The sequence below is a fragment of the Bos indicus x Bos taurus genome, chromosome 12 (genome assembly GCF_003369695.1).
Source record: "Bos indicus x Bos taurus breed Angus x Brahman F1 hybrid chromosome 12, Bos_hybrid_MaternalHap_v2.0, whole genome shotgun sequence".
Lineage (NCBI taxonomy): Eukaryota > Metazoa > Chordata > Mammalia > Artiodactyla > Bovidae > Bos > Bos indicus x Bos taurus.
The window spans coordinates 32,934,094-32,961,800 of record NC_040087.1 but is presented as its reverse complement, the minus strand read 5'-3'; the positions used below and the strand labels follow the sequence as shown (position 1 = coordinate 32,961,800).

The 27,707-nt window shown below is 41.3% G+C and overlaps 1 protein-coding gene across 1 annotated transcript in view; it reads right to left on the bottom strand.

Moving 5' to 3' along the window:
* LOC113902098 (phospholipid-transporting ATPase IB-like) overlaps positions 1–27,707 on the bottom strand; it is a 100,837-nt gene that overhangs the window by 70,188 nt on the left and 2,942 nt on the right. Inside the window, exons 2-8 of the mRNA XM_027557070.1 lie at positions 18,552–18,695; positions 15,403–15,502; positions 9,516–9,614; positions 8,386–8,431; positions 5,779–5,819; positions 4,099–4,172; positions 456–525 (exon numbers count right to left, since the gene is read on the bottom strand). Of these exons, the coding sequence (XP_027412871.1) occupies positions 456–525; positions 4,099–4,172; positions 5,779–5,819; positions 8,386–8,431; positions 9,516–9,614; positions 15,403–15,502; positions 18,552–18,695 (574 nt within the window). The remainder of the gene's footprint in view (positions 1–455; positions 526–4,098; positions 4,173–5,778; positions 5,820–8,385; positions 8,432–9,515; positions 9,615–15,402; positions 15,503–18,551; positions 18,696–27,707) is intronic.

Below are 27,707 nucleotides of genomic sequence, written 5' to 3'. Positions count from 1 at the left end.
TCATCAAATCACCAGCAGAAATATCAAACTCAAAACAAAATGCATAAATGTGTGTCATCCTTTATGACCTGAATTTTATACACTATGATTTTTCTTGCAGTAGTGAGTGACACATTCATGTAGTTCTTGCTTATTCTTTTGAAAGAACCTTCTAAATATCTCATGAGGATAAATTACATCCATTTATTAGTGGTGAGACCATTTTCACCATGAAAAAAAAGTAAGTTTTGTACATGGCAAAACTCGACACTGTGGACTCAAGTATAAAGTTAGGAATTAGAAAGACATCTCAGGACTTCCCTGGTGGTCCAGTGTCTGAGACTCTGGGCTCCCAATGCAGGGGGCACAGTTTCCATCCCTGGTCAGGGAACTAGATCCCATGTGCCGCAACTAAGAGTTCAGGTGCCGCAGCTTGGACCAGGTGCAGCCAAATAGGTAAATAAAGGTGTCTTTACCTGCCGTATTTTTAGATTCGTCTCTCCATCCAGATTAGATGTTGCAACAAAACATGTTGCCTGAGGTTCACTAAAGAAAATAAAACGAATGATATTGAATCAACATCTCTCAAACAAATTAATTTCCCAATAACTGTAACCATGAAATATGGTCTACATCAGTAAGGATTCTTCAGAACAGAAAGGACCACGACCACCACCTTGCCAGTGGATTTCAGCAGTCTGATCCCACAAGCCCAAGAGTCCTAATCACTGGGCCGTCAGGGAATTCCCTACGGTTGGTTTCTGTGTAGAAAGGAATTTCACTTTTTGCTGTGTGGGTAACCAGTTCCAAAACATTACTATTTAACAGCCCGTCCTGTTACCACTGACTTCCCTGGTGGTTCAGATGGTAAATAATCTGCCTGCAGTGCAGGAGTCCTGGGATCGATCCCTGAGTTGGGAAGATCCCCTGGAGGAGGGCATGACAACCCATTCCAGTACTACTGCCTGGAGAATTCCATGGACAGAGGAGACTGGCAGACTACAGTCCATGGGGTCACAAAAGAGTCAGACATGACTGAGCAACTAACTCTAACTCCTGTTACCACTGAAGCAGAGTGCCACCACTGTCGCACATCAAAGCTCCAACACGTACAGATGTGTTTCTGGATTCTGTATTACCTCCCATGATTCTAGTTTTTGTGTTCCTGTGCCAATATTAACCCATCTAAACTGCTACAAATTGAAAATCATCTCTTTAAGTGAAGTCAGACAACTACCCTCAAATTATTCTTTTCTAAATTTATTTTTAATTGGAGGATAATTGTTTTACAATGTTGCATTGATTTCTTCCATACATCAACATGCATCAGCCACAGGTATACACATGTCCCCTCCCCCCTTGAACCTGCCTCCCACCAACCCATCTCACCCCCTTTAGGTTGTCACAGAGCACCAAGCTGAGCTCCCTGTGTTACAGAGCAACTTCCCATTACCTATCTATTTTACACATGTGTGCTAAGTTGCTTCAGTCATGTCTGACTCTTTGTAACCCTATGGACTATAGCCTGCCAGGTTCCTCTGTCTATGGCATTCTCCAGGCAAGAACACTGGAGTGGGCTGCCATTTCCTTCTCCAAGGGATCTTCCCGATACAGGGAACAAACCCACATCTCTTACGTCTCCTGCATTGGCAGGTGGGTTCTTTACTGCTAATGCCACTTGGGAAGCCCCATGGTTAAGTATATATTTCAAGCTCCTCTCTCAATTTATCCTACCCTCTTCTTCCCCTGCTTTGAGTTTGCTCTCTCTGTCTGAGTCTTTATTCCTATTCATAAGTGCCTTGACTGTTGTCAGCCCTTTGCTCTTCCAAATACATTTCTATTAACATTGTCTTTGAATTTCTATATCTTATGATGTCTTGACATCTTACAAATCATGTTGGCTGGAGAGAGACTGCAACTGTCAAGGGCAATTGATCCTTAGAGACAGAGTAGGGCTCTACCAGGAGTGTGCCGTCATGTGCAAACCAACCAATCCGGAGTCTATGCTCCCTAAACACCTACTTTATCTAACTATCACACACTTGTGCCCTAAATCATCCCGGGGCCTGGTACCCGGAAACAGGAGACCTATAGCCCAGAGCCCAGCAGAATAAGCCAAGACTGTTTTGCTGTTCAGTTGCTAGTTCCAGTCCAACTTTTCATGACTCTGGACTGCAGCAGGCCAGGCTTCCCTGTCCTTCACTATTTCCTGGAGTTTGCTCAAACTCATGTCCATTGAGTCGATGATGCCATCCAACCAGCTCATCCTCTGTTGACCCCTTCTCATCTTGCCCTCAATCTTTCCCAGAATCAGGGTCTTTTCCAATGAGTTGGCTCTTAGCATCAAGTGGCCAAAGTATTAGAGCTTCAGTTCAGTTCAGTCGCTCAGTCGTGTCCGACTCTTTGCAACCCCATGAATCGCAGCACGCCAGGCCTCCCTGTCCATCACCAACTCCTGGAGTTCACTGAGACTCACGTCCATCGAGTCAGTGATGCCATCCAGCCATCTCATCCTCTGTCATCCCCTTCTCCTCCTGCCCCCAATCCCTCCCAGCATCAGAGTCTTTTCCAATGAGTCAACTCTTCGCATGAGGTGGCCAAAGTACTGGAGTTTCAGCTTTAGCATCATTCCTTCCAAAGAAATCCCAGGGCTGATCTCCTTCAGAAGGGACTGGTTGGATCTCCTTGCAGTCCAAGGGACTCTCAAGAGTCTTCTCCAACACCACAGTTCAAAAGCATCAATTCTTTGGCGCTCAGCTTTCTTCACAGTCCAACTCTCACATCCATACATGACCACTAGAAAAACCATAGCCTTGACTAGATGGACCTTTGTTGGCAAAGTAATGTCTCTTCTTTTCAATATGCTATCTAGGTTGGTCATAACTTTCCTTCCAAGGAGTAAGCGTCTTTTAATTTCATGGCTGCAGTCACCATCTGCAGTGGTTTTGGAGCCCCCAAAAATAAAGTCTGACACTGTTTCCACTGTTTCCCCATCTATTTCCCTGAAGTGATGGGACCAGAGGCCATGATCTTCATTTTCTGAATGTTGAGTTTTAAGCCAACTTTTTCACTCTCCTCTTTCACCTTCATCCAGAGGTTTTTTAGTTCCTCTTCACTTTCTGCCATAGAGCTTAAGCAGTCCTAAATGGTTCACTCTGTCCTGCCCTGACTTTCCTCCAGAAATCTCACTAAAGGCTCTTACTTTGGCTTCCTCTCCCTCTCATTTCTGCCTCCTGACCAAATTCAATGCCTCCCCTTTGACCCTGCATGGCAGAGCATCTTGCCCTCTCTTGGGAAGTATAATGATTCTTCTCTCAATGGCATTGAAAGTCATCATTCAGTCACCTGCACAAGCTCAAATCCCACAGGTACAAATTAGGTATTTATAATCAGCTCATCAATTCCCATTAAAATATGTTTGAGATTTTGGTTGGAATGGCAGTAAGCTTTTAGATCAGTCTGGCAGAAACTGACATCTTTATAAAATTGAATCTTCCTATCCAAGAACATGATATATTTCTCCATACATTTAGGTCTTCCATTAAGCACTCGCATATGTTTTCTCAGATCTGTTCTTAAGTACCCTATCATTTTTGTTTCTATTGTAAAATATATCCTTTTATTACATGAGAATAAAATAAGATAATAAGTGTAAAATATTTTAGATTTGTTGAATATCTATAGAAACTGTAGAAGAGATAGAATTAACCTAAGAATCAGAATAGAAGAAAATATGTCCAGGGAAATGAAAGAAAAGATCATAAAAGTATAGAATATTAATCATCAATCTATGACCCAAACGCTAAACCTGGCCCCTGCTTATTTTCATAAATAAAGTTTTACTGGGACACAATCATTCTATTTGTTTATACTTTGCCTTTGGTTGTTTCTGATAGTACAGAAAAAGAGCTGAGTAGCTACAACAGAGATTGCATGGCCCACAAAGCTGAACATATTTGCCATGTGTCCTTTTACAGAAAATGTTTGCAATCACTGGTCTCCAGTATAAAGGGATGGTGAAAGGACTGAAAGAAGAAAAGGCCTTTGTTTCTTTTTGTTTGTTTGTTTAATTTCTATTTCATAACAAAAGTTCCTTAAATGCCCACTAACATAACTAACCTGGAAGAAATCAGGACCATGTCTGCAGGAAGGAACTGCCCATTGGTGGCCTTCACAATGTCACCAACATTAACCTTTTAAACCAGGAGAGAAAACACAGAAGCATGAATTTTTAAAATCACAATTAAAAGCAAAATCTGTCATATATTCTCAAGAAAAAGTATAAGATGAAAATCCTAGGGCCATGCTAATAAATCCACCTACATTAGAACAACTGAATCTCCTGATGCTTTCATTGCTCAGTGATATCCTCCATATAAATGCTGTCTTGTACCCACAGCAACAGGTTGTGAACCGTTGACTTTAAGTCAACAACAAAGCCTTTGACAGTGTGGATCACAACAGTCTGAAAAATTCTTAAAGAGATGGGAATACCAGACCACCTTTCCTGCCTCCTGAGAAATCTGTATGCAGGTCAAGAAGCAACAGTTAGAACTGGACATGGAACAACAGACTGGTTCCAAATCGGGAAAGGAGTACATCAAGGTTGTATATGGTCACCCTGCTTATTTAACTTACAGGCAGAGTACCATCATGCGAAATGCCAGGCTGAATGAAGCACAAGTTGGAATCAAGATTGCTGGAGAAATATCAATAACCTCAGATATGCAGATGACACCACCTTTATGGAAGAAAGCGAAGAGGAACTAAAGAGCCTCTTGATGAAAGTGAAAGAGGAGAGTGAAAAAGCTTGCTTAAAACTCAACACTCAAAAAACAAAGATCATGACGTCCAGTCCCATCACTTCGTGGCAAATAGATGGGAAAACAATGGAAACAGTAAGAGACTTTATTTGGGGTGGGGGGTGCTCCAAAATCACTGCAGATGGTGACTGCAGCCATGAAATTAAAAGATACTTGTTCCTTGGAAGAAAAGCTATGACCAACCTAGACAGCATATTAAAAAGCAGACATATTACTTTGCCAACAAATATCCGTCTAGTCAAAGCTATGGTTTTTCCAGTAGTCATGTATGGATGTGAGAGTTGGACCATAAAGAAGGCTGAGCACCAAAGAATTGATGCTTTTGAACTGTGGTGTTGGAGAAGACTCCTGACAGTCCCTTGGACAGCAATGAGATCCAACCAGTCCATCCTAAAAGAAATTAGTCCTGAATATTCATTGGAAGGACTGATGCTGAAGCTGAAACTCCAATACTTTTGTCACCTGATGTGAAGAACTGACTCATTGGAAAAGACCCTAATGCTGGGAAAGATTGAAGACAGGAAGAGGTGACCACAGAGGATGAGATGGTTGGATGGCATCACTGACTCAATGGACATGAGTTTGAGTAAACGCCGGGAGTTGGTGATGGACAGGAAGCCTAGTGTGCTTCAGTCAATGGGGTCGCAAAGAGTAGGACAAGACTGGGTAAATGAACTGCACTGAACTGAACTGACTTTAAATGTTCCATGCTGCAACATGGAGGTAACACCCAGGCACAGTGGAGGTGTGTAGACCTCTAGCCAGGCCAACTTAAGTTCAGATCCATTTCACTCCTTCCTGGCCATATAACTTTGAACAAGAGGCTCGTTCTCTTTGATTCTCTATGTCCTCATAAACAACAACAACAAATGGACAATATAATGATTTTGAAAGACATGCTTCACAGATAAAAATCTGTTAGCTTTAAATATGGTAGGTGCTTATGACTAAGTTAAGCATTAAAATACATTCTTACCTCTTTCCACAGAATCATTTGCCATGCATTCTGTCTTAACACTGAAAAAGAAACAGCTATGTATTCAGTGTAATAAAGACACATTTTCCCCAAAACTACAAGCATTTCTTTATATTCTCTTTGTTAATTTAATTTTTATATAAACTGAAAGATTAATATGCACTTTATCAAAAAGAGCAATATACATAACATAACATGATAGGATAATGATATATATAAGATAATATAAATAGACAGGCAGATGGAGGCTGTGTTAAGTCACTTCCAATCCCAAGGGAAAACAGTTTGCTGTTACATGCTAAAATACTGGCAGTAGCCTGAAAAGCAGCATTTTTCCAATCAAATAAGAGATAGCACATATCAAAACTAGGACTGAGAGAATATGTAACACCCAGATCTCTTTTACAGACGTAAGAATTGTTAAAAAACAAAAAAGAATTGTTCCTATCCTGAATACTCTTCCCTTCCCCATCTTTTATCTTTCCTTTTATTCTAGTTGATGTATTCACATAATTCTAACATATGGAAATTGAGTTTCCTTCTGGTTTTTGTTATTTATTTCTATATTTCTTTAAATATAACATGTTATAAAACATATTACAAGTGTCTACTTGAATAGAAAGAGAAATTAAGGAAACAATTCCATTCACCATTGCAACGAAAAGGATAAAATACTTAGGAATATATCTACCTAAAGAAACTAAAGACCTATATATAGAAAACTATAAAACACTGGTGAAAGAAATCAAAGAGGACACTAATAGATGGAGAAATATACCATGTTCATGGATTGGAAGAATCAATATAGTGAAAATGAGTATACTACCCAAAGCAATTTATAGATTCAATGCAATCCCTATCAAGCTACCAATGGTATTCTTCACAGAGCTAGAACAAATAATTTCACAATTTGTATGGAAATACAAAAAACCTCAAATAGCCAAAGCTATCTTGAGAAAGAAGAATGGAACTGGAGGAATCAACCTACCTGACCTCAGGCTCTACTACAAAGCCACAGTCATCAAGACAGTATGGTACTGGCACAAAGACAGAAATATAGATCAATGGAACAAAATAGAAAGCCCAGAGATAAATCCACGCACCTATGGACACCTTGTCTTTGACAAAGGAGGCAAGAATATACAATGGATCAAAGACAATCTCTTCAACAAGTGGTGCTGGGAAAACTGGTCAACCACTTGTAAAAGAATGAAACTAGAGCACCTTCTAACACCATACACAAAAATAAACTCAAAATGGATTAAAGATCTAAACATAAGACCAGAAACTATAAAACTCCTAGAGGAGAACATAGGCAAAACACTCTCTGACATACATCACAGCAGGATCCTCTATGACCCACCTCCCAGAATATTGGAAATAAAAGCAAAAATAAACAAATGGGACCTAATTAAATTTAAAAGCTTCTGCACAACAAAGGAAACTATAAGCAAGGTGAAAAGACAGCCTTCAGAATGGGAGAAAATAATAGCAAATGAAGCAACTGACAAACAACTAATCTCAAAAATATACAAGCAATTCCTACAGCTCAATTCCAGAAAAATAAATGACCCAATCAAAAAATGGGCCAAAGAACTAAATAGACATTTCTCCAAAGAAGACATACAGATGGCTAACAAACACATGAAAAGATGCTCAACATCACTCATCATCAGAGAAATGCAAATCAAAACCACTATGAGGTACCATTTCACACCAGTCAGAATGGCTGCAATCCAAAAGTCTACAAGCAATAAATGCTGGAGAGGGTGTGGAGAAAAGGGAACCCTCTTACACTGTTGGTGGGAATGCAGACTAGTACAGCCACTATGGAGAACAGTGTGGAGATTCCTTAAAAAACTGGAAATAGAACTTGTGACCCAGCAATCCCACTGCTGGGCATACACACTGAGGAAACCAGAATTGAAAGAGACACGTGTACCCCAATGTTCATCACAGCACTGTTTATAATAGCCAGGACATGGAAGCAACCTAGATGTCCATCAGCAGATGAATGGATAAGAAAGCAGTGGTACATATACACAATGGAGTATTACTCAGCCATTAAAAAGAATGCATTTGAATCAGTTCTAATGAGGTGGATGAAACTGGAGCCTATTATACAGAGTGAAGTAAGCCAGAAAGAAAAACACCAATACAGTATACTAATGCATATATATGTAATTTAGAAAGATGGTAACAATAACCCTGTATATGAGACAGCAAAAGAGACACTGACGTATAGGACAGTCTTTTGGACTCTGTGGGAGAGGGAGAGAGTAGGATGATTTGGGAGAATGGCATTGAAACATGTATAATATCATATATGAAACAAGTCACCAGTCCAGGTCCGATGCATGATACTGGATGCTTGGGGCTGGTGCACTGGGACGACCCAGAGGGAGGGTATGGGAAGGGAGGAGGGAGGAGGGTTCAGAATGGGGAACACATGTATACCTGTGGCGGATTCATTTTGATATATGGCAAAACCAATACAATATTGTAAAGTTAAAAAATAAAATTAAAAATTAAAAAAAAATATCTACTTGATGAATTTGAATATTTTCTTAGAGTGAAATAGGGTAAAAGCTAAATCTAATATCTTACCTATTGTGTTTTTTGAGTTAACTAATTTGTCTGCCATATGTCGTTTCTGTTACAGGGGAAAAAAAAAGCCATGATATCAAAAGTTTGAAATGAATCATTCAAATCACAATACAAGACACAGTGGGTTTAAAAAGAATACAGGTAGTAAACCTAACTATAAAGCAGGTTTTTGGCTGTAACTGATTTCACTTTCTTTTCTCCTTTACATGACTTCCTAAACTGAGGTGTGCACTAAGGGAGGCTGACCACCAACGTGGTCAAGTGTGGGACCTCTAGAACCAGCTTGCCCTGGCTGACGTCCCAACTCTGCCCCTGCCTGAGACAGCCTCATCAGGTCACTGACTTGTCTGTGCCTCAGTTTAAATGAATTCACACACACACACACACACACACACAGATATATTGATACACAGCGCAGTGCCTGCTGCATAGTAAAGTGCTTCCTTGAAATGTTAACATTTCATGTGATGTTTGTAATGACTATTTGGCAAAACACATAATTGGCTATGCTGAATATTGCCCCAATTTAACCAAAAGCTTTTAAGTTTGAAAAATTCTTTCATACTGTAAACCAGTTGAAAGGCCTAACAGATTTAACTGATGACATAACAAGCCGGTAGGACTGAGGCAGAAACATACAAATGACCACCACTGGTTATTTTAGAAACGAGCATTAGGACTGTAGGTGAGGAGGAGACAACGCTAGAGCGACCCCAGCAGCAGCAAAAGAAAACACTGTTAGCTATCTGTCTTCTTTTATTTTCCTACTGAAATCTGCAGGCGCCTGTAAAATCACTCCTCCGCCAAGGTTATAGGAGTAACGAAGTAAGAGCACAATTTGTGTGCACATCCTTCTCTGCCATCTAGGATTCTCTCCTCTGGCTGGATTGTGTCCCCACAGAGACTATCACAGTTCTCAGAATTGATATGAAGTCCTGCTGGTCTCTCAAATACACACACGATTAAAATCGTGAAACCTCAAAACTTTAATTCACTCATATCAAATATGAATTTAAATAATTGTACAGTTCCAACCAGTAGCCTGAAATTAAAAAAAAAAAAAGACCAAGAAATACACCTCTTACATTCAAGGCAGTGTTTTTGAGAGCATTTACTAACAGTACACTTACATAATCTTCTACAATCTCTTTAATGCCTGAAATTACAAGAATAACTAGCAGAGGCACCAGAGTTGTGTATTTTCCCGTCGGAGATACGTCTGGAATTTGCTGCAAAATAGAGTTACACTATTAATTTCATAAGTCCTTATTATATTTTGCATATACTGAAAGTTACACTGCTAATAGCATGATCCAGGACGTGACAACAACAGACACATTAAATATAAAGGAAAAGGATTCAGGATACCAAAATCACCCCAGAGTGTGACACTACATACTCAAAGTCAAAAAGTCAAACTGTTAGTCACTCAGCTGTGTCCAGCTCTGTGAGACCCCATAGACTATACAGCCTGCCAGGCTCCTATGTCCATGGAATTCTCCAGGCAAGAATACTGGAGTGGGTTGCCATTCCCTTCTCCAGGGGATCTTCCTGACACAGGGTTTGAAAACTGGTCTCCCACGTTTGCAGGCCACAAGGGAAGCCCAGACACTAAATGTTATACACTACGGAAAAGTCCCCAGAGCAACTGCTTAATAACATTTCAGTCATTGTGTTACCTTTCTAATAGACATTTTATTATGCTTTGGTTGAAACAGCTCAAAACATCAATGTTTAAAATAACATCTTTGGGGGAAATTCCTTGGCAGTCCAGAGGTTAGGACTCCACATTTTCATTGCCAAAGGCTTGGGTTCAATCCCTGGTCAGGGAACTAAGATTCCACAAGCCCCACGGCCAAAAAATAAATTTTAAAATAATAAAACAGCATCTTTTCAAAATAGCTAAATCCAAATGGTCAGCTATCTTAATCTTACTTCTTTTTGAGAAAGAGGAGAAATTTTTTGGAGGCCCAGAAGAATAATGTTTCCTGGGTACAAGTTACCTGTGGACAGTGCTCTAGGGCTAACCCCTACTGTCTAAACTGTGAAAAATAAAGCAATTGAAACTGAGGTTGTAGTTGCTTTCTGATGGATGCAAGGGTAGGTGAGGTCTGGGGTCTGACCCTTTAGTTTTCCAGATTTAGACAAGTTCTCGTTCAGTCACTCAGTCGGGTCTGACTCTTTGCAACTCCATGGACTGCAGCACACTAGGATCCACTATCTCTGGGCATTTGCTCAAATTCATGTCCATTGAGTCGGTGTTGCTATCCAACCATCTCATCCTCTGCCATCCACTTCGCCTTTTACCTTCAATCCTGCCTAGCTTCAGGGTCTTTTCCAGGGAATCAACTCTTTGCATCACATGGCCAGAGTATTGGCACATCAGCTTCAGCATTAATCCTGCCAGTGAAGGCTCAGGGTTGATTTCCTTTAGGATTGACTGGTTGATCTCCTTGCAGTCCAAGGGACTCTAAAGAGTCTTCTCCAGCATCACGGTTCAAAAGCATCAGTTCTTCAGCCCTGGGCCTTCTTTATGGTCCAATTCTCACATAATTGCTGGAAATACCATCAGAGATCAGATCAGTCGTTCAGTCGTGTCCGACTCTTTGCGACCCCATGAATCGCAACACACCAGGCCTCCCTGTCCGTAACCAACTCCCGGAGTTCATTGAGACTCACATCCATCGAGTCAGTGATGCCATCCAGCCATCTCATCCTCTGTCATCCCCTTCTCCTCCTGCCCCAATCCCTCCCAGCATCAGAGTCTTTTCCAATGAGTCAACTCTTCACATGAGGTGGCCAAAGTACTGGAGTTTCAGCTTTAGCATCATTCCCTCCAAAGAAATCCCAGGGCTGATCTCCTTCAGAACGGACTGATTGGATCTCCTTGCAGTCCAAGGGACTCTCAAGTCTTCTCCAACACCACAGTTCAAAAGCATCAATTCTTCAGCGCTCAGCCTTCTTCACAGTCCAACTCTCACATCCATACATGACCACAGGAAAAACCATAGCCTTGACTAGACGGACCTTTGTTGGCAAAGTAATGTCTCTGCTTTTCAATATGCTATCTAGGTTGGTCATAACTTTCCTTCCAAGGACTAAGCGTCTTTTAATTTCACAGCTGTAGTCACTATCTGTAGTGATTTTGGAGCCCAGAAAAATAAATCTGACACTGTTTCCACTGTTTCCCCATCTATTTCCCATGAAGTGGAGGGACTGGATGCCATGATCTTCGTTTTCTGAATGTTGAGGTTTAAGCCAACTTTTTCACTCTCCTCTTTCTCTTTCATCAAGAGGCTTTTTAGTTCCTCTTCACTTTCTGCCATAAGGGTGGTATCATCTGCATATCTGAGGCTATTGATATTTCTCCCAACAATCTTGATTCTAGCTTGTGTTTCTTCCAGTCCAGCGTTTCTCATGATGTACTCTGCATAGAAGTTAAATAAGCAGGGTGACAATATACAGCCTTGACGAACACCTTTTCCTGTTTGGAACCAGTCTGTTGTTCCATGTCCAGTTCTAACTGTTGCTTCCTGACCTGCATACAAATTTCTCAAGAGGCAGATCAGGTGGTCTGGTATTCCCATCTCTTTCAGAATTTTCCACAGTTTCTTGTGATCCACACAGTCAAAGGCTTAGGCATAGTCAATAAAGCAGAAAGGGATGTTTTTCTGGAACTCTCTTGCCTTTTCCATGATCCAGCAGATGTTGGCAATTTGATCTCTGGTTCCTCTGCCTTTTCTAAAACCAGCTTGAACATCAGGAAGTTCACGGTTCACATATTCTTGAAGCCTGGCTTGGAGAAATTTTGAGCATTACTTTACTAGCGTGTGAGATGAGTGCAATTGTGTGGTAGTTTGAGCATTCTTTGGCATTGCCTTTCTTTGGGATTGGAAAGAAAACTGACCTTTTCCAGTCCTGTGGCCACTGCTGAGTTTTCCAAATTTGCTGACACATTGAGTGCAGCACTTTCACAGCATCATCTTTCAGGATTTGGAATAGTTCAACTGGAATTCCATCATCTCCACTAGCTTTGTTCGTAGTGATGCTTTTTAAGGCCCACTTGACTTCACATTCCAGGATGTCTGGCTCTAGGTCAGTGATCACACCATTGTGATTATCTGGGTCGTTAAGATCTTTTTAGTACAGTTCTTCTGTGTATTCTTGCCATCTCTTCTTAATATCTTCTGCTTCTGTTAGGTCCATACCATGTCTGTCCTTTATTGTGCCCGTCTTTGCATGAAATGTTCCTTTGGTATCTCTGATTTTCTTGAAGAGATCCCTAGTCTTTCCCATTCTGTTGTTTTCCTCTATTTCTTTGCATTGATCACTGAAGAAGGCTTTCTTATCTCTTCTTGCTATTCTTTGGAACTCTGCATTCAGATATTTATATCTTTACTTTTCTCCTTTGCTTTTTGCTTCTCTTCTTTTCACAGCTATTTGTAAGGCCTCCCCAGACAGCCATTTTGCTTTTTTGCATTTCTTTTCTATGGGAATGGTCTTGATCCCTGTCTCCTGTACAATGTCACGAACCTCATTCCATAGTTCATCAGGCACTCTATCTATCAGATCTAGGCCCTTAAATCTATTTCTCACTTCCACTGTATAATCATAAGGGATTTGATTTAGGTCATACCTGAATGGTCTAGTGGTTTTCCCTACTTTCTTCAATTTAAGTCTGAATTTGGCAATAAGGAGTTCATGGTCTGAGCCATAGTCAGCTCCTGGTCTTGTTTTTGCTGACTGTATAGAGCTTCTCCATCTTTGGCTGCAAAGAATATAATCAATCTGATTTCAGTGTTGACCATCTGGTGATGTCCATGTATAGAGTCTTCTCTTGTGTTGTTGGAAGAGGGTGTTTGTTATGACCAGTGCATTTTCTTGGCAAAACTCTATTAGTCTTTGCCCTGCTTCATTCCGTATTCCAAGGCCAAACTTGCCTGTCACTCCAGGTGTTTCTTGACTTCCTACTTTTGCATTCCAGTCCCCTATAATGAAAAGGACATCTTTTTTGGGTGTTAGTTCTAAAAGGTCTTGTAGGTCTTCATAGAACCATTCAACTTCAGCTTCTTCAGCATTACTGGTTGGGGCATAGACTTGGATTACTGTGATATTGAATGGTTTGCCTTGGAAACGAACAGAGATTATTCTGTCGTTTTTGAGATTGCATCCAAGTACTGCATTTTGGACTCTTTTGTTAACCATGACAGCCACTCCATTTCTTCTGAGGGATTCCTGCCTGCAGTAGTAGATATAATGGTCATCTGAGTTAAATTCCCCCATTCCAGTCCATTTTAGTTTGCTGATTCCTAGAATGTCAACATTCACTCTTGCCATCTCTTGTTTGACCACTTCCAATTTGCCTTGATTCATGGACCTGACATTCCAGGTTCCTATGCAATATTGCTCTTTACAGCATCGGACCTTACTTCTATCACCAGTCACATCCACAGCTGGGTATTGTTTTTGCTTTGGCTCCATCCCTTCATTCTTTCTGGAGTTATTTCTCCACTCATCTCCAGTAGCATATTGGGCACCTACTGACCTGGGGAGTTTCTCTTTCAGTATCCTATCATTTTGCCTTCTCATACTGTTCATGGGGTTCTCAAGGCAAGAATACTGAAGTGGTTTGCCATTCCCTTCTCCAGTGGACCACATTCTGTCAAATCTCTCCACCATGACCCACCCGTCTTGGGTTGCCCCACGGGCATGGCTTAGTTTCACTGAGTTACACAAGGCTGTGGTCCTAGTGTGATTAGATTGACTAGTTTTCTGTGAGTATGGTTTCAGTGTGTTTGCCCTCTGATGCCCTCTTGCAACACCTACCGTCTTACTTGGGTTTCTCTTACTTTGGGCGTGGAGTATCTCTTCACAGCTGCTCCAGCAAAGCGCAGCCATTGCGCCTTACCTTGGACGAGGGGTGTCTCCTCACCGCCACCCTTCCTGACCTTTAATGTGGGATAGCTCCATAGCTTTGAATATATGGACCTTTGTCAGCAAAGTGATGGCTCTGCTTTTTGATATGCTGTGTAGGTTTGCCACAGCCTTACTTCCAGGGAGCAAGCGTTTTTTAATTTCATGGCTGCGGTCACCATCTGCGGTGATTTTGGAGCCCAAGAAAATAAAATCTGCCACTGCTTCCATGTTTTCTTCTTCTGTTTTCCAGGAAGTGATGGGACTAGATGCCACGACCTTTGTTTTTTTAATGTTGAGTTTTAAGTCAGTATTTAGACTATATTTCTAGACATGGGCCTAGGTACACTCTCTATGCTGCCTTAGTACTTTTGCTTGCTTATTATTTCTGTGTATAATAGTACATACACCTAGTTCAGCCTGAAAAGACGGAAATTCTGTCATATGTGCAACATGGATGACCCTTGAGAAAATTATGGAAGTGATAAAAGCCCGTCACAGAAGGACAATCCTATGACTCTGTTGATATCAGGTATCTAAAACAGTCAAACTAACAGAATTATCAAGGAGAACAGTAGGTGCCAGAGGCTGGTGATGGCAGGGGGGTGGGGGGGTGGGGGGGAAGCTGTTACTCAGTGAGTAGAAAGCTTCCGTTATGCAGGATGAAGACGTTCTAGAGATCTGCTGGGCAGCAAAGGTCCTGCAGTAATAGCACTTTATTGGAGATTGGAGACTTAAAAGTTTGTTAAGGTGCTAGACCTCATGTTAAGTGTTCTTATCATTATTGGCGGGGAAGATATTATTTTAAACTAACATGAGAGAGTGAATTATATCTTTCAAAATAGAGTAAAATCATCGTATTATGGAGGTAGCACAAATGACAAAAGTCACTTCAAATATATCTCATTAATTCATCTACTGTTCACCAACATGTCTTTCAGCCCAGAAATGGAGTTTAGTGTCTCAATGAGTAAGTGAAATATTTGAAGAAGAGAGTTCTCTCTTTATAGTGCTTAAACTTATTCTCTGTGTCACACTCATGAGATTGTTGTACCTTTTGTACTTCTTAGAAATCTGAATCTAACAACATGTTCAAAACATCACCTGCAATATAGTGATGAACAGGAAGAAGGCGTTGGCAGTTTTGCTAAACTGCAGATACAAATATCGAGGGAGAAATGACCACATGCTGTACTTGGCTGTGCTGTGGGTAGAAAGGTAGAAAGTTAACCTTCTGAACTCAGGAAACATCAATGGAAAACACAAAATTTGGTTACAACTCAGAAGTGGATAAAACATTGTTTTAAAATGCTGTGCCTTTTCTAAAGATACTGTCTTTTTTCACAGCATTCATTGTTACCTTTAAAAAAACCCAAGGTAGAAGAAAAATTTCTCCACTTCATGAAGTACTGTGAATACATAGGCAGATGTGGAGAACCAGGGATCTGAAAGCAGAGAGCAGCATGCTATCTAGACATATGCATGACTGAATCCCTTTGCTGTTCAACTGAAACTATCACAAAATTGTTAATCAGCTACACTCCAATACATAGCAAAAAATTCAAAAGAAAAAAAATAAACACATGCAAATGAGAAGGTAATAAGGAACACAACCTGGTAATGAGCAAAATTTTGATATATAAAAATATAAGTTCTGTTCAGAAAGAAAGCACTACAAGACTGAAAAATGATACGCAACTAGGAAAAATATATTTGTAGCACATAGGAAAAAGAGGCTAATATCTCTGGTATACAGTGAGTCTTTAAAAACCATTAAGCAAACAACATTTACCATAATATAAAAATGGATCTAAAGCATAAACAAGTAATTATCAAAAGAATAAATACAAGTGGCCAGTAAACATAAAGCAAGCAAATAAACCTTTACTAATCAAAGGAATAAAAACAAAGAGAGGCTTTCACATCTCACACCGATGACTGAGTGACTGAGCAATCCCAGCATTATCAGCAAGGACACAAGGAAACATGAGCTCTCAAACTGATGATGTAGGTGTAAACCGGCATCATCGCTGGTGAAGGCTATTTAACATGTATAAAAGTATAGACAGTGTGTCTTCTGGTCTAGGATAGCGTCTAGTCTATTTGAGCTGCCGTAACAAACATACCATAAACTGGGTGCTTATAAACAACCGACATTTATTTCTCACAGTTCCAGAGTCTGGGGGTCTGAGATCATGGCACCAGCAAATTCAGTGTCTGGTGGGTGTCCACTTCACCACCGACATCCTCAGTGTAACCTCACATTGTGGAAGGGGCAAGGCAGCTCTCTGGGGCCCTTTTATAAGGTCGCAAGTCCACTAATGAGGACTCTGCCCAAATGATCCCATCATTTCCCAAGGGCTCCACCTCCTAAAACATCACATTGGAGGGCTAGGATTTCAACATATGAACTTTGGGGGAATTCAGACCATGACAGAGAGATGATAGGTAGATGTGACTGGTTTAAAAATTTTAGCTCTGCTGCTGCTGCTGCAAAGTCGCCTCAGTAGTGTCCAACTCTGTGCGACCCCATAGACGGCAACCCGCCAGGCTTAGCCATCCCTGGGATTCTCCAGGCAAGAACACCGGAATGGGTTGCCATTTCCTTCTCCAGTGCATGAAAGTGAAAGGTGAAAGTGAAGTCGCTCAGTCGTGTCTGACTCTTAGCAACCCCATGGATTGCATCCTACCAGGCTCCTCCGTCCATTGGATTTTCCAAGCAAGAGTACTATAAATCCAAAAATATAAAGAATCAAATTCTTCAAATATCTTTGTAAAATCTATTGAAGTATGGTTAATTTAAAAAAATGTGTTCTGGGTACCTCACTTATCTTTAATACTTTCCTCTTTTCATATACTCCTTATATTCTTTATTATGTTTGGATTTGCCAGATATTATGCATGTTATTTTACCAAACTTTTGGAGTTTTTAGATAGGAAATTTAATATTTCTTCTTTTAATTCATCCTCATCGAATTTGAAGAATTCCCTAGGCAGGATGTTTTTGAAAGACTTATGAACTAAATAGAATTAATAATTAGCAATCCAAAACTGTTCTTCAAGTTCATTACATTTAATAACTTTTAAGACTATTGATATATAAAATAATTTTATAAATATTAAAGCCAGAGCCAAATTTAAAAGAGGTTAAGTTTCTTCATCATGTGTCTTTTAAAAATCAGATGTTTTATTCTCCCTTCATTTAGGAGGTTATCCTTCAAAGACCCAGTATTACGGTGGTGGGTTTCCAATTCTGTTTTCCACCAGGTGTGGCCTTAGGTTTGAGTTCCCTCCTCCCACTGAGCACGAAATCTGAAGCCCTAAGTCACTAGAACTGGGCAGGTGTCCTCAGAAACCAGCCACATCAGCATCCTTGACCTCTTTGGGTTCCTGCTTTGCCTTCATTTTTGGCTTCAGAGATATCCTCTTTCTCTTGCCAAGTCAGTGATGTACATTTTTAAGCTCTTTGATTAGTTAGTTAATAGTGAAAAAGCTTACTGACTACTGAGCTCATGTATCCAACCTCTGGCCTTAGAGCCTGGTTTTAAAAAAATAAAGAATATATGTGTATGTGTGTGTGTGCATGTGTATACATATATACACATATATATGTGTGTGTGCGTATGTGTGTTAGTTCCTCAGTCATGTCCAACTCTTTGCGACCCCATGGACTATAGACCACCAGGTTCCTCTGTCCATGGAAGTCTCCAGAATACTGGAGTGGGTAGCCATTTCCTTCTCCAGGGGATCTTCCTGACCCAGGGATAGAACCCAGGTCTCCTGCATTGCAGGTGGATTCTCTACCATCTGAACCACCGGGGAAGTTATAAACATATATATGAAAAAAGTCCCTTTTAGGCTTTCATCTAAACTGCCTCTGCAGAGTTTCAGTACTCAGCTCAGTGAATTCCTCAGGAAGCAGAACTCTTCCTAGCTACTGCTCATTCCCCAGTGGGTGATGTTGGTGGGTGGCTCCCCTGGCAAGGGCTTTCCCCTGCTCCCTAGCAAGTGGTTTTGCTAGAGCACATTCAGCTGGTGGGTGGGTGCCTGTGAATGGGGACAAGTCAGAGCAGAGAGCGACTTCAAGAAGCCTCGAAGGGGAGGTGGAGACAAATCCTATTCTCTGCAGTGAGTTCCTGCAGGTTCAAGAACGCTGTTCTAGCCTGGAGCATCCACACACAGTGTTGTTTATTGCGGAGAAGACCACAGCCTCCTTCCTCCTTCCTCTCCTCCTACCTCCACAGTCTTCTCACCTGATGGAGTTTTCACAGAAAGCGTTCCTAAGGGGTTCGTTGAGGTAAATGGTGCGGCCCATTGGCACGTCTGCTCCTTGCAGAGATTGCCTCCAGCCCATCTTTTCCTCCACCTCTGACAGCCCCCAGAGAAGCGAACGGGTCCTGTGACAAGAAGGCACCAAGATATTACATGGAAACTCAGGTGAAGGCAAGCTCCAGGGAGGGCAGCGGGGACTCTGTGTGTGTGTGTCTGTGTGTGTGTGGAGGGGTCACACACAGCCTCTCTTGAGTACCCTGGGGAGGACAGCGTTCTTTGCCCCCAGGGATCATGACCTGGGCCAAGAGAGATAGGGCAGCCTTCCCCTGCTGTCCTGCATGGAGGGGGCAGCCAGACTCCTCCACAGCTCACATACCCCACCCCTCCCCTGCCCTAGAGGCTCTGGGTGGGCACAGGACCCAAGAAAGGGGTGAGGGACCATGAATTAGGACCCAGCAGCTGGACCCAGAAAGAGGTGGAGGCAAGAGACAGAAGAAAGAGAAGCAGAGGGGGGTATGGGATGGGTGCTCCCCTGAAGAGTGTCTTGGCTAAGGAGCAATGGCTCCCAGATCAGAAACCTGAACCCTGACCAAGATGACCTTCATCTAGACTAAAGTCCAAACAGGGTGTCTTTCTGCCTGCAGGCCCTTGAAGTCACTTTTCTTTTTTCTAAAGTATTCTCTTTAGATAACCTGTAATTGTAACTAAACTTACTCTATGCCCTTTTAAATGTATGTAAATCTCAAAAGACCTTTACCAACTTTAAGATTCAGGGAATCTTTCTCAAGGACCTGGGATATCTCTGAAATGCAATCATCCAGGACCATAGACTCCTGACTTCAGCTGACGCCCTGCTCAAAGCTGGAAAACTCCCTCCTATTGTGAAAGGGGAGAAGCTGTACTTTTTCTTTGGGTAAAGTGAATGTTCAAACCCTGGATTGTCCATGATCCCCCTCTTCCCCACCTCAGCTCTTAAAAATCTCTCTCCAGTCCTTTGTGTCAGCTGAGTTGAGTTCTGTCTCCCTTCTTTCTGTAAGAGTCTTAAATAGTCTTCCTTGCCTATGTAGCTTTCTTACTCAGACATCTACTAATTGAAGAAGAAGGCAGGCTTTTGACCAAAGGGCCAAAGGCAGCTTTGTTTGTGGTGAGAAGGAGAGGCCAGCTTGGGGAGGGGCTCTGGCCTGTGCACCATCCACATGGAGAAAGTAACTGTGTATCTGTCCATAGCCCACATTGCCCAGATTTGTCAAAATTCTTTCAGCTCAGGGTTAAAGTAGATGTTCAGATTCTCTGCCTCAGGGATTGGACTCTCATAATTGTAGCTTAATCTAGGTATTTCTCTTCCCACATTTCACTAATAAAGAATCCATGAGTGAGGGGAAGATACAAGAGAAACACAAGAAAAGAGGTGACTGACAGCTAAGCTGCTGCTGATGGAAGTAAACAAAGCTCTGGGTCTTTACCCAACCAGAGACCTGTGTCATCAGGGCTACCTCGTAAAGCCTGCTGACCTGCAATCTAAGGGAAGGTTGCCAGTGGCCAACTGTTCCCACTGGGAAGGGCCAAGCCTAAGGCGATGCCCCTGCTCACCTCCTTCCTCAGCAGGTACCTGGGCTGGAGAGTGGTCCAGGAAACTGAGCAGCAGGAAAAAGTGATCCAGCACAGGATCAATGCAAAGTCATGCAGGCTTTTGCCCAAAATATGACAAAGTCAAAGGAACAAAAGACAAAGGGAATTGTGGTTTGCATATCAAAAGAATTAAGTAACAAAACACATAGAAAACGCATCTGCTTTAAAAGAAATTAAATACAGCCATGATGAAACAAGAGCTCAAAACAAATCATTTTTAAAGTGATAATAGAGACTTCCCTGGTGGTATAGTGGTTAAGACTTTGCCTTCCAATTCAAGGGGTGAAGGTTCGATTCCTGGTATGGGAGCTAAGATCCCACAATGCCTTCTGGCCAAAAAACCAAAGCATAAAACAGAAGAAATATTGTAATAAATTCAATACAGACTTTAATAACGGTTCACATTAAAAAAATCTTCAAAAAGTAAAGTGATAATAAAACTTCAGAAGAATTTTCAACTGACCTGAAAGAGCTCAGGGAAGAAATGAAAGAGCAAAATACCTTAAGAAAATGAAAATCTACATTGAAGCAACTCAAATAATAACTGAAGAGAGGGGGTGTGCTGCACATACTACAGAAAACTAAGCAAGATGAAATTTGAAAGAGCACAGAGGATAAAGAATTGGAGAAAAATTATAAATTTAGGACAAAGTACATCCAATGTGTGTATATTTGTTGTCCTTGAGAAAGAAACAAAAAATGAAAAAATTAACTAAGCAGTTACTAATGCAAATAAAAAAATACAAATAAAAATATTCAAAGCCATGGTAGAAGAAGCTTGTTATTAAAGACGTTTAAGGGGCATGACATGATTAAGGAAAATCTGATACAAAACAATCAATGCCCAATGCCAAGACACTTCCTGACAAAGTTTGCTGGACTTTAAGAATAATGAAAAACAGATCATTATTCTTTTTTTTTTAAATCATTATTCTCAATCAAAAGCTAGTTTATTCAATGCATTTATTTGGCTGTGTGGGGTCTTGGTTGCATACTGGGGATCCTCCCTGTGTCTTGTGTTGTGCAGGCTGCGGACCGCCAGGGCTCAGTTGTTACAGCAGACAGGTTTAGTTGCCACGACATGCAGGATCTTAGTTCTAAGAATAGGGATCAAACCCACATCCTTGCATTGCAAGGCAGATTCTTAACCACTGGACCACCAGGCAAGTCCCCTAAAACTAATTTAATCACCTACAAAGTTTGGAAGGAAAGGGAATCCTGGGGCCACACTTATACTCTACCACTGAAACATTCAGGCCAGAGACAGAAGATTGAATATCCCACCAAGAAATGAATGAAAAACTTTGGTAATCAAGACTAGTAGTTAAGCAGTGATTTATTTAGACACAAAAGTAAGGCTTTAGATAATGGTGGGCAATCTTATTGTGACCAAACTCTCTACTGAAACATTTTAAAATGCTAAAAAAAAAAATTTTTTTTTTTTAGTTTTTTGAATGCATTGAATAGTCAAGATAAGAGCTATTATTGGGCAAAAATTCAGTCAAAAGCAAAAAGTCCAGAAAAATAGGTGAAAAAAAATAAAAAAGCACTTTTTCCAAGAAGAAATTTGCAAAGTCCTACTAAAGTTAACTATAGAGAAATAGAGGGTATATAAGTCAAGGCTCAGGTCCTGAAAGGCTTAGGGAATCTGAAAGAACCCTATGATCACACAGATTCATCTCCTGAGGAAGGAGAGAGAAAAAGAGAAGAGGGAAAGAGAAAGGAAGGGAGGGAGTAAAGAAGGAAGGAGACAGAGAACACAGCCTGGGAGGCTATAACTTCTGGTGGGCTGGCTGTCTAGCAAAATAACCCAAACTGGCATCACCAGAGTTGAAAGAAACCTCAAGCTTCATTTAAAAGGGTTCAGCACTGGTAGGGCTAGAAATGACTGAAACAAATAGGAGTCCACTCCAAAGAAAAATACCATCATCCTAAGCCTCAAAAAATCCCCACAAATTACTTATGGAGGGGAAGGAGTAATATACAGCCAAAAAAGGAAGCAAAGTAACATAAATAATCAGCATTATGAATAAAAGATGGCAGAAACTACCCACTAAAGATTTCAAATGCTTGAGTTAGAAGGTACAGGTTTCTTTAGAAAGAAAATAACCATATTAAAAAAAAAAGATAAGCTTTAACATACCTATAAGGAGAGAAACTATGAGAAGTAATCCAACAAGTGTGAAAAAGAATCAGACAAAACCTCTATAAATGAGGAAAGTCATAGTCAAACTTAAAAATTCAGTGGACAAATTTGGCAGCAGATAGGCTGCTGCTGAAAGTGAAAATAATAAGATGAAATAGAGATCTGAGAAATTATGAAAAATACAGCTTGGGGAAGGGAATAGATGGAATATACATAAAGAAATTCAAGTCAATAAAGTAAAATGATCTAACAAAAATTTAATTGGAGTCTCACAGGGAAAAGAGAGGAGGAAAAAAAATGGAGCAGAAGCAACATGTGAAGAACCAATGGCTATGACTCTTCTACAAAAGCAAGAAAACCAACAAATATTTATAAGATAAATAAAAACAAAATCATACGTACACATGTAGTAATACAGAAAACAAAAGTCAAAGGGAAAATCTTAAAGTTAGCCACAGAAAAATAAGAGGGGAAGCAGGAACTCTTCCCAAAATATTTTATGAAGCCACATTATAGTGATACCAAAACCAAAGTCATTACAAGAAAAAAATGGTACAAAATACTTTATAAACATGGACACAAAAATCTTTAGCAAAGTATTTAAAATCTACCACTATGCAAAATGAGTATACATCATAATTTTTATAGGTGGAATTGTGTTTCCCCACCAAAGGAAACATTAATATATTGACATCCTGACCTTGGAGTAGTACCTCAATGTGATCATATTCAGAAATATATTGTCTAGATCTGTTTGGGCCACTATAATAGAATACCACAGATAGGGTAGCTTATAAACAACAGAAATCTGTTTCTCACAATTTTGGAAGCTGAGAAGTTCAAGATCAAGACACCAGCATGATCACGTTCTGATAAAAACCATCCACCTGATTCATAACTGGCGCATTCTGTGTTCTCACCTGGAAGAGGGTCTATGGTGCCTCTGGACCCTCTTTTATGAGGCAATAATGCCATTGATGAGAGCAGCACTTTCATGACTAAGCTCCTTCCGAAGACCCCACCTACAAATACCTTTGGGGGGTTAGGATTTCAACATATGAATGGGAGGCAGGACACAAACTTGAAAACTATAGCATAAGTTGTTCGCAGATTTAACTAAATTAAGATGATGTCATTAGGACGAACCCGAATCCAATGTAACTAGTGTTCTTATAAAAGAGAGAAATTTGGGCTCAGAGACAGACACACAAATAGAGGGAAGATGTGCAGAGACAGAGAATGTCACGTGAAGATGGACGTAAAGAATGGAATTCTGCTGACACAGGCCAGAAACCAAAAGAATGAATGATCCTTCCCTACAGGCTTCAGATCTAGCATGGGCTGATGACACCGTGATTTCAGACTTCTATCCTCAAGAAACATGAGACAGTAAATCTCTGCTGTCCTAAATCAGCAATTTTGTGGTACTTTCCTGTGTCAGGAAACTAATGATAACCATGTGGGGACTGGTTCAAAATTGGGAAAGGAGTACATCAAGGCTCTATATTGTCACCCTGCTTACTTAACTTACACGCAGAGTACATCATGCGAAATGCTGGGGTGGATGAAGCACAAGCTGGAATCAAGATTGCTGGAGAAATATCAGTAACCTCAGATATGCAGATGACACCACCCTTATGGCAAAAAGCGAAGAGGAGCTAAAGAGCCTCTTGATGGTGAAAGAGGAAAGTGAAAAATCTGGCTTAAAACTTACCATTCAAAAAACTAAGATCATGGCATCCGGTCCCATCACTTTATGGCAAATAGATGGGGAAACAATAAAAACAGTGAAAGACATTGTTTTCTTGGATTCCAAAATCACTGCAGATGGTGACTGCAGCCATGAAATTAAAAGACGCTTGCTCCTTGGAAGAAAACCTATGACATACCTAGACAGCATATTAAAAAGCAAAGACATTACTTTGCTGACAAAGGTCCAAATAGTCAAAGCTTTGGTTTTTCCAGTAGTCATGTATGGATGTGAGCGTTGGACCATAAAGAAGGCTGAGCACCGAAGAACTGATGCTTTTGAACTGTGGTGTTGGAGAAGACTCTTGAAAGTTCCTTGGACTGCAAGGAGACCAAACCAGTCAATCCTAAAGGAAATCAGTCCTGAACTGGAAGGACTCATGTTGAAGCTGAAACTCCAATACTTTGGGTAGTAATGAGAAGAACTGACTCATTAGAAAAGACCCTGATGCTGGGAAAGATTGAAGACAGGAGAAGAAGGGGATGACAGAGGATGAGATGGTTGGATGTCATCACTAACTCAATGGACATGAGTTTGAGCAAGCTCCAAGAGATGGTGATGGACAGACAAACCTGGCATGCTGCAGTCCATGGGGTCGCAAAGCATCAGACATGACTGAGTGAACAACATGTGGGGTTAAGGTTAGGGTTAGAAAGCAAAGTTGAATCATTTGAAACCAAAATAATGAAACTTGTCAAAAGACTGAAAAGCCCGGTGATAATGTCAGTAGATATAGAAGAACTATTTGACAAAATTTAACATTAATCAATAAAACCTCTCAGCAAACCAAGAAAAGAAGGAAATTTCCTCAACCTGACAAAGGATTTCTATGAAAAACCTGCAGCAAATATCATACTTAATTGCCAGAGACTGAATGCTTTCTCTGTAAGACTGGAGACAATACAAGGCTGTCCTTTCTCACAGTGTCTACGCAGTGTTGTACCGGAGGCTTTAGTCAGTACAATAAGGTAAGAAAAACAAGTCAAAAGGGAAAAATAGAACTGTATTAGAAAACAACATGATGGCCTCTACAGAATATTCTCAAAGAGCCTACTTTACAAGTTGTTCTGGTGTGATGTGTAAAGAATTTGGGAGTCAAGACTTTTATCCTTACAAATTAAAAAAAGCTAAACAAATTGAAAAACAGCTCTTCTTATATCCATAGATAGATAATCTCAAAAACCTAAGAATGATGTGAAAATGATACGTTACTGTTGTTCAGTTGCTCAGTCATGTCCGACTCTTTGCGACCCCATGAATCGCAGCACGCCAGGCCTCCCTGTCCATCACCAACTCATTAAATCATTTATGTAAGCTTTAAAATACATAACTACAATATTAGATCCTGCCAGGTTCCTCTGTCCATAGGATTCTCCAGGCAAGAATACTGGAGTGGGTAGCCATTCCCTTCTCCAAGGGATCTTCCCAATCCAGGGATCAAACCTGGGTCTCCTGCATTGTAGGCAGACTCTTTACCACTGAGCCACCTGAGAAGCCCATAAAAATGATACATCAGATCAGATCTGATCAGTCGCTCAGTCGTGTCTGACTCTTTACGACCCCATGAATCGCAGCATGCCAGGCCTCCCTGTCCATCACCAACTCATTAAATCATTTATGTAAGCTTTAAAATACATAACTACAATATTAGGTCCTGTTTATGGATCTATAGTTACAAATGTGATTTTAGAAATTAAAAAAGGACTAAAATCATGTAACAGAGCACATCCCTTAGCACGTACCCATTGCTGGGCATCATTACTCAGCACCCTGTTACCAGGCAACAGGTCCTCCTCAGCCATTGGTCAGACCCTTGGTGGGCCCCATCCACAAGCAACCAACTGTCAATGAGGAGCCATTAGAGAAGTGACTCAGTCAACAGTTGGTGGTGCTGTGGTCCTCAGGTAGAGAATGAGGTAAGAGGCAGATCCCTGCCTTCTCCCTGAGACCCTCCAGCTTGCCTAGCCTTGGGCCAGAGGGTGAGCTGGGGGGAGAGGGGGCGGCCAGCGAACAGGCTGGGGGCTGTGTCTTGCAGGGCTCCAGAGCCCTTGCCAGGGCCATCCATTGGCCAGGACTAGGCCTTGAGGCAGCAGTGAACCTCTCTCTCATTACTGTCTATGTGACCTCAGTGGTTGCGGCTGTCTGCCTGGGTCGCAGTCTGTGGGAACTGCCCCCACTTTGTGGGAGGCCTGAGGGGTCCCAGGGCCAGTTGAGTTGGGTGCCTGTCTCCCTCAGGGATGACAACTGGGCAGGGTCTGGGGACCTGGCCCTAAGGGTGCTGCCAGCTGAGCTCTGCCTCCTCTCAGCCAGGACCAGGACCTGGGAGGGCAACAGCTATGCTTGGGACCTGGCTGTTTCTTGTCAGGACAGAGAATAACATTTGTTTGGTAGAGGTTTACTGGAACATCGTCACCTGACCATGAACTGGCCTCAAAAACAAGGATCTGAACTCTGCAGCAACTGACAAGGCCCCTCCCTCACCTTTCCTAGAAAAGGGCTTTACTGAAAGCCTTCAATAACTTTGGGGTTCTTAGTGCATGAGCCACCCATCTCCTTGTGTGGCCCTGTAACAAACCTTTCTCTGTTCCAGACTCCAGTGTTTTAGTATTGATTGGCCTCACTGTGCCTTGGGCACATGGATTTACATTTTTGGTAACAATCATGCAAAGTACACTTATAATAATCATTGCTTTGGGTGGGAGGTGGGAAAGGGGGGACAGGAGGAATGAGCCTAGAGGTAATGGTTAAAGGTGGCTTTTACTTTGCTTTATCCTAACGATTCCTTTTTTTGAAAGAATGTAAAGAGAAAATCCTGGAAGCAAATGTGACAAAATGATAAAGGTTGTTTATTCTATAGGGTGAAAATAGAGTGATGAACTTTGTACACACATCATCACATATCTCATAGCGCTAGCGTCCACTTAACAGTGACAGGTCACACACTAGAGTATGTTTAAGCAATATGTAAATTACAATTGAATCCATCATCTCAGTTGATTATTTCTCTGGCCATTCACACAGGACCCTGATTGAGCTTCTCATCACCTGCCCCATGATACCTGGAGGGCAAGAACCTGGGGTGAAAGGGGAGCAGTGGCAGACTGCCAGAGCAGAGCAACCAGACCTGACTGAGTTCAGTTACTGTAACTGCTGCAGGACAGCTGCCAGGCTTAAAGGGGCAGCAAGCTGAAGGAAGGCACTGCAGAGTTACTTACCAGCTTCAGGCCATGGGGACCACTTAGGACCACTTAGGACCTTGAAAGGATTGCTGATCCTTTCAAGAAAGATCTTGAATGTATGTTGTAGCTCAGCACAAACAGCTGTAATCCCCGACTGGCCCCTGGCCTTCGCCAGGAATGAGATGAAACCTCCGCAGCTGGCCTCCGAGAGTTCTGACAATTGTGAGGGCTCAGCGCCTTCCCTCCATGCTGCACTTCTGAGATGGGGTGGCCAAGCTTCTCATGCTTACTCACTCACAGACTGAAAAGGAGGCCTTCGACACTTAGAAGCCAATTCACCTTTCTCCTAAGTGGTGAAAAAATACATAATATACCTTATCGATGAGTGAATGCATCAGGGTAAGACAATACCTCACTTAACATGACATAAAGT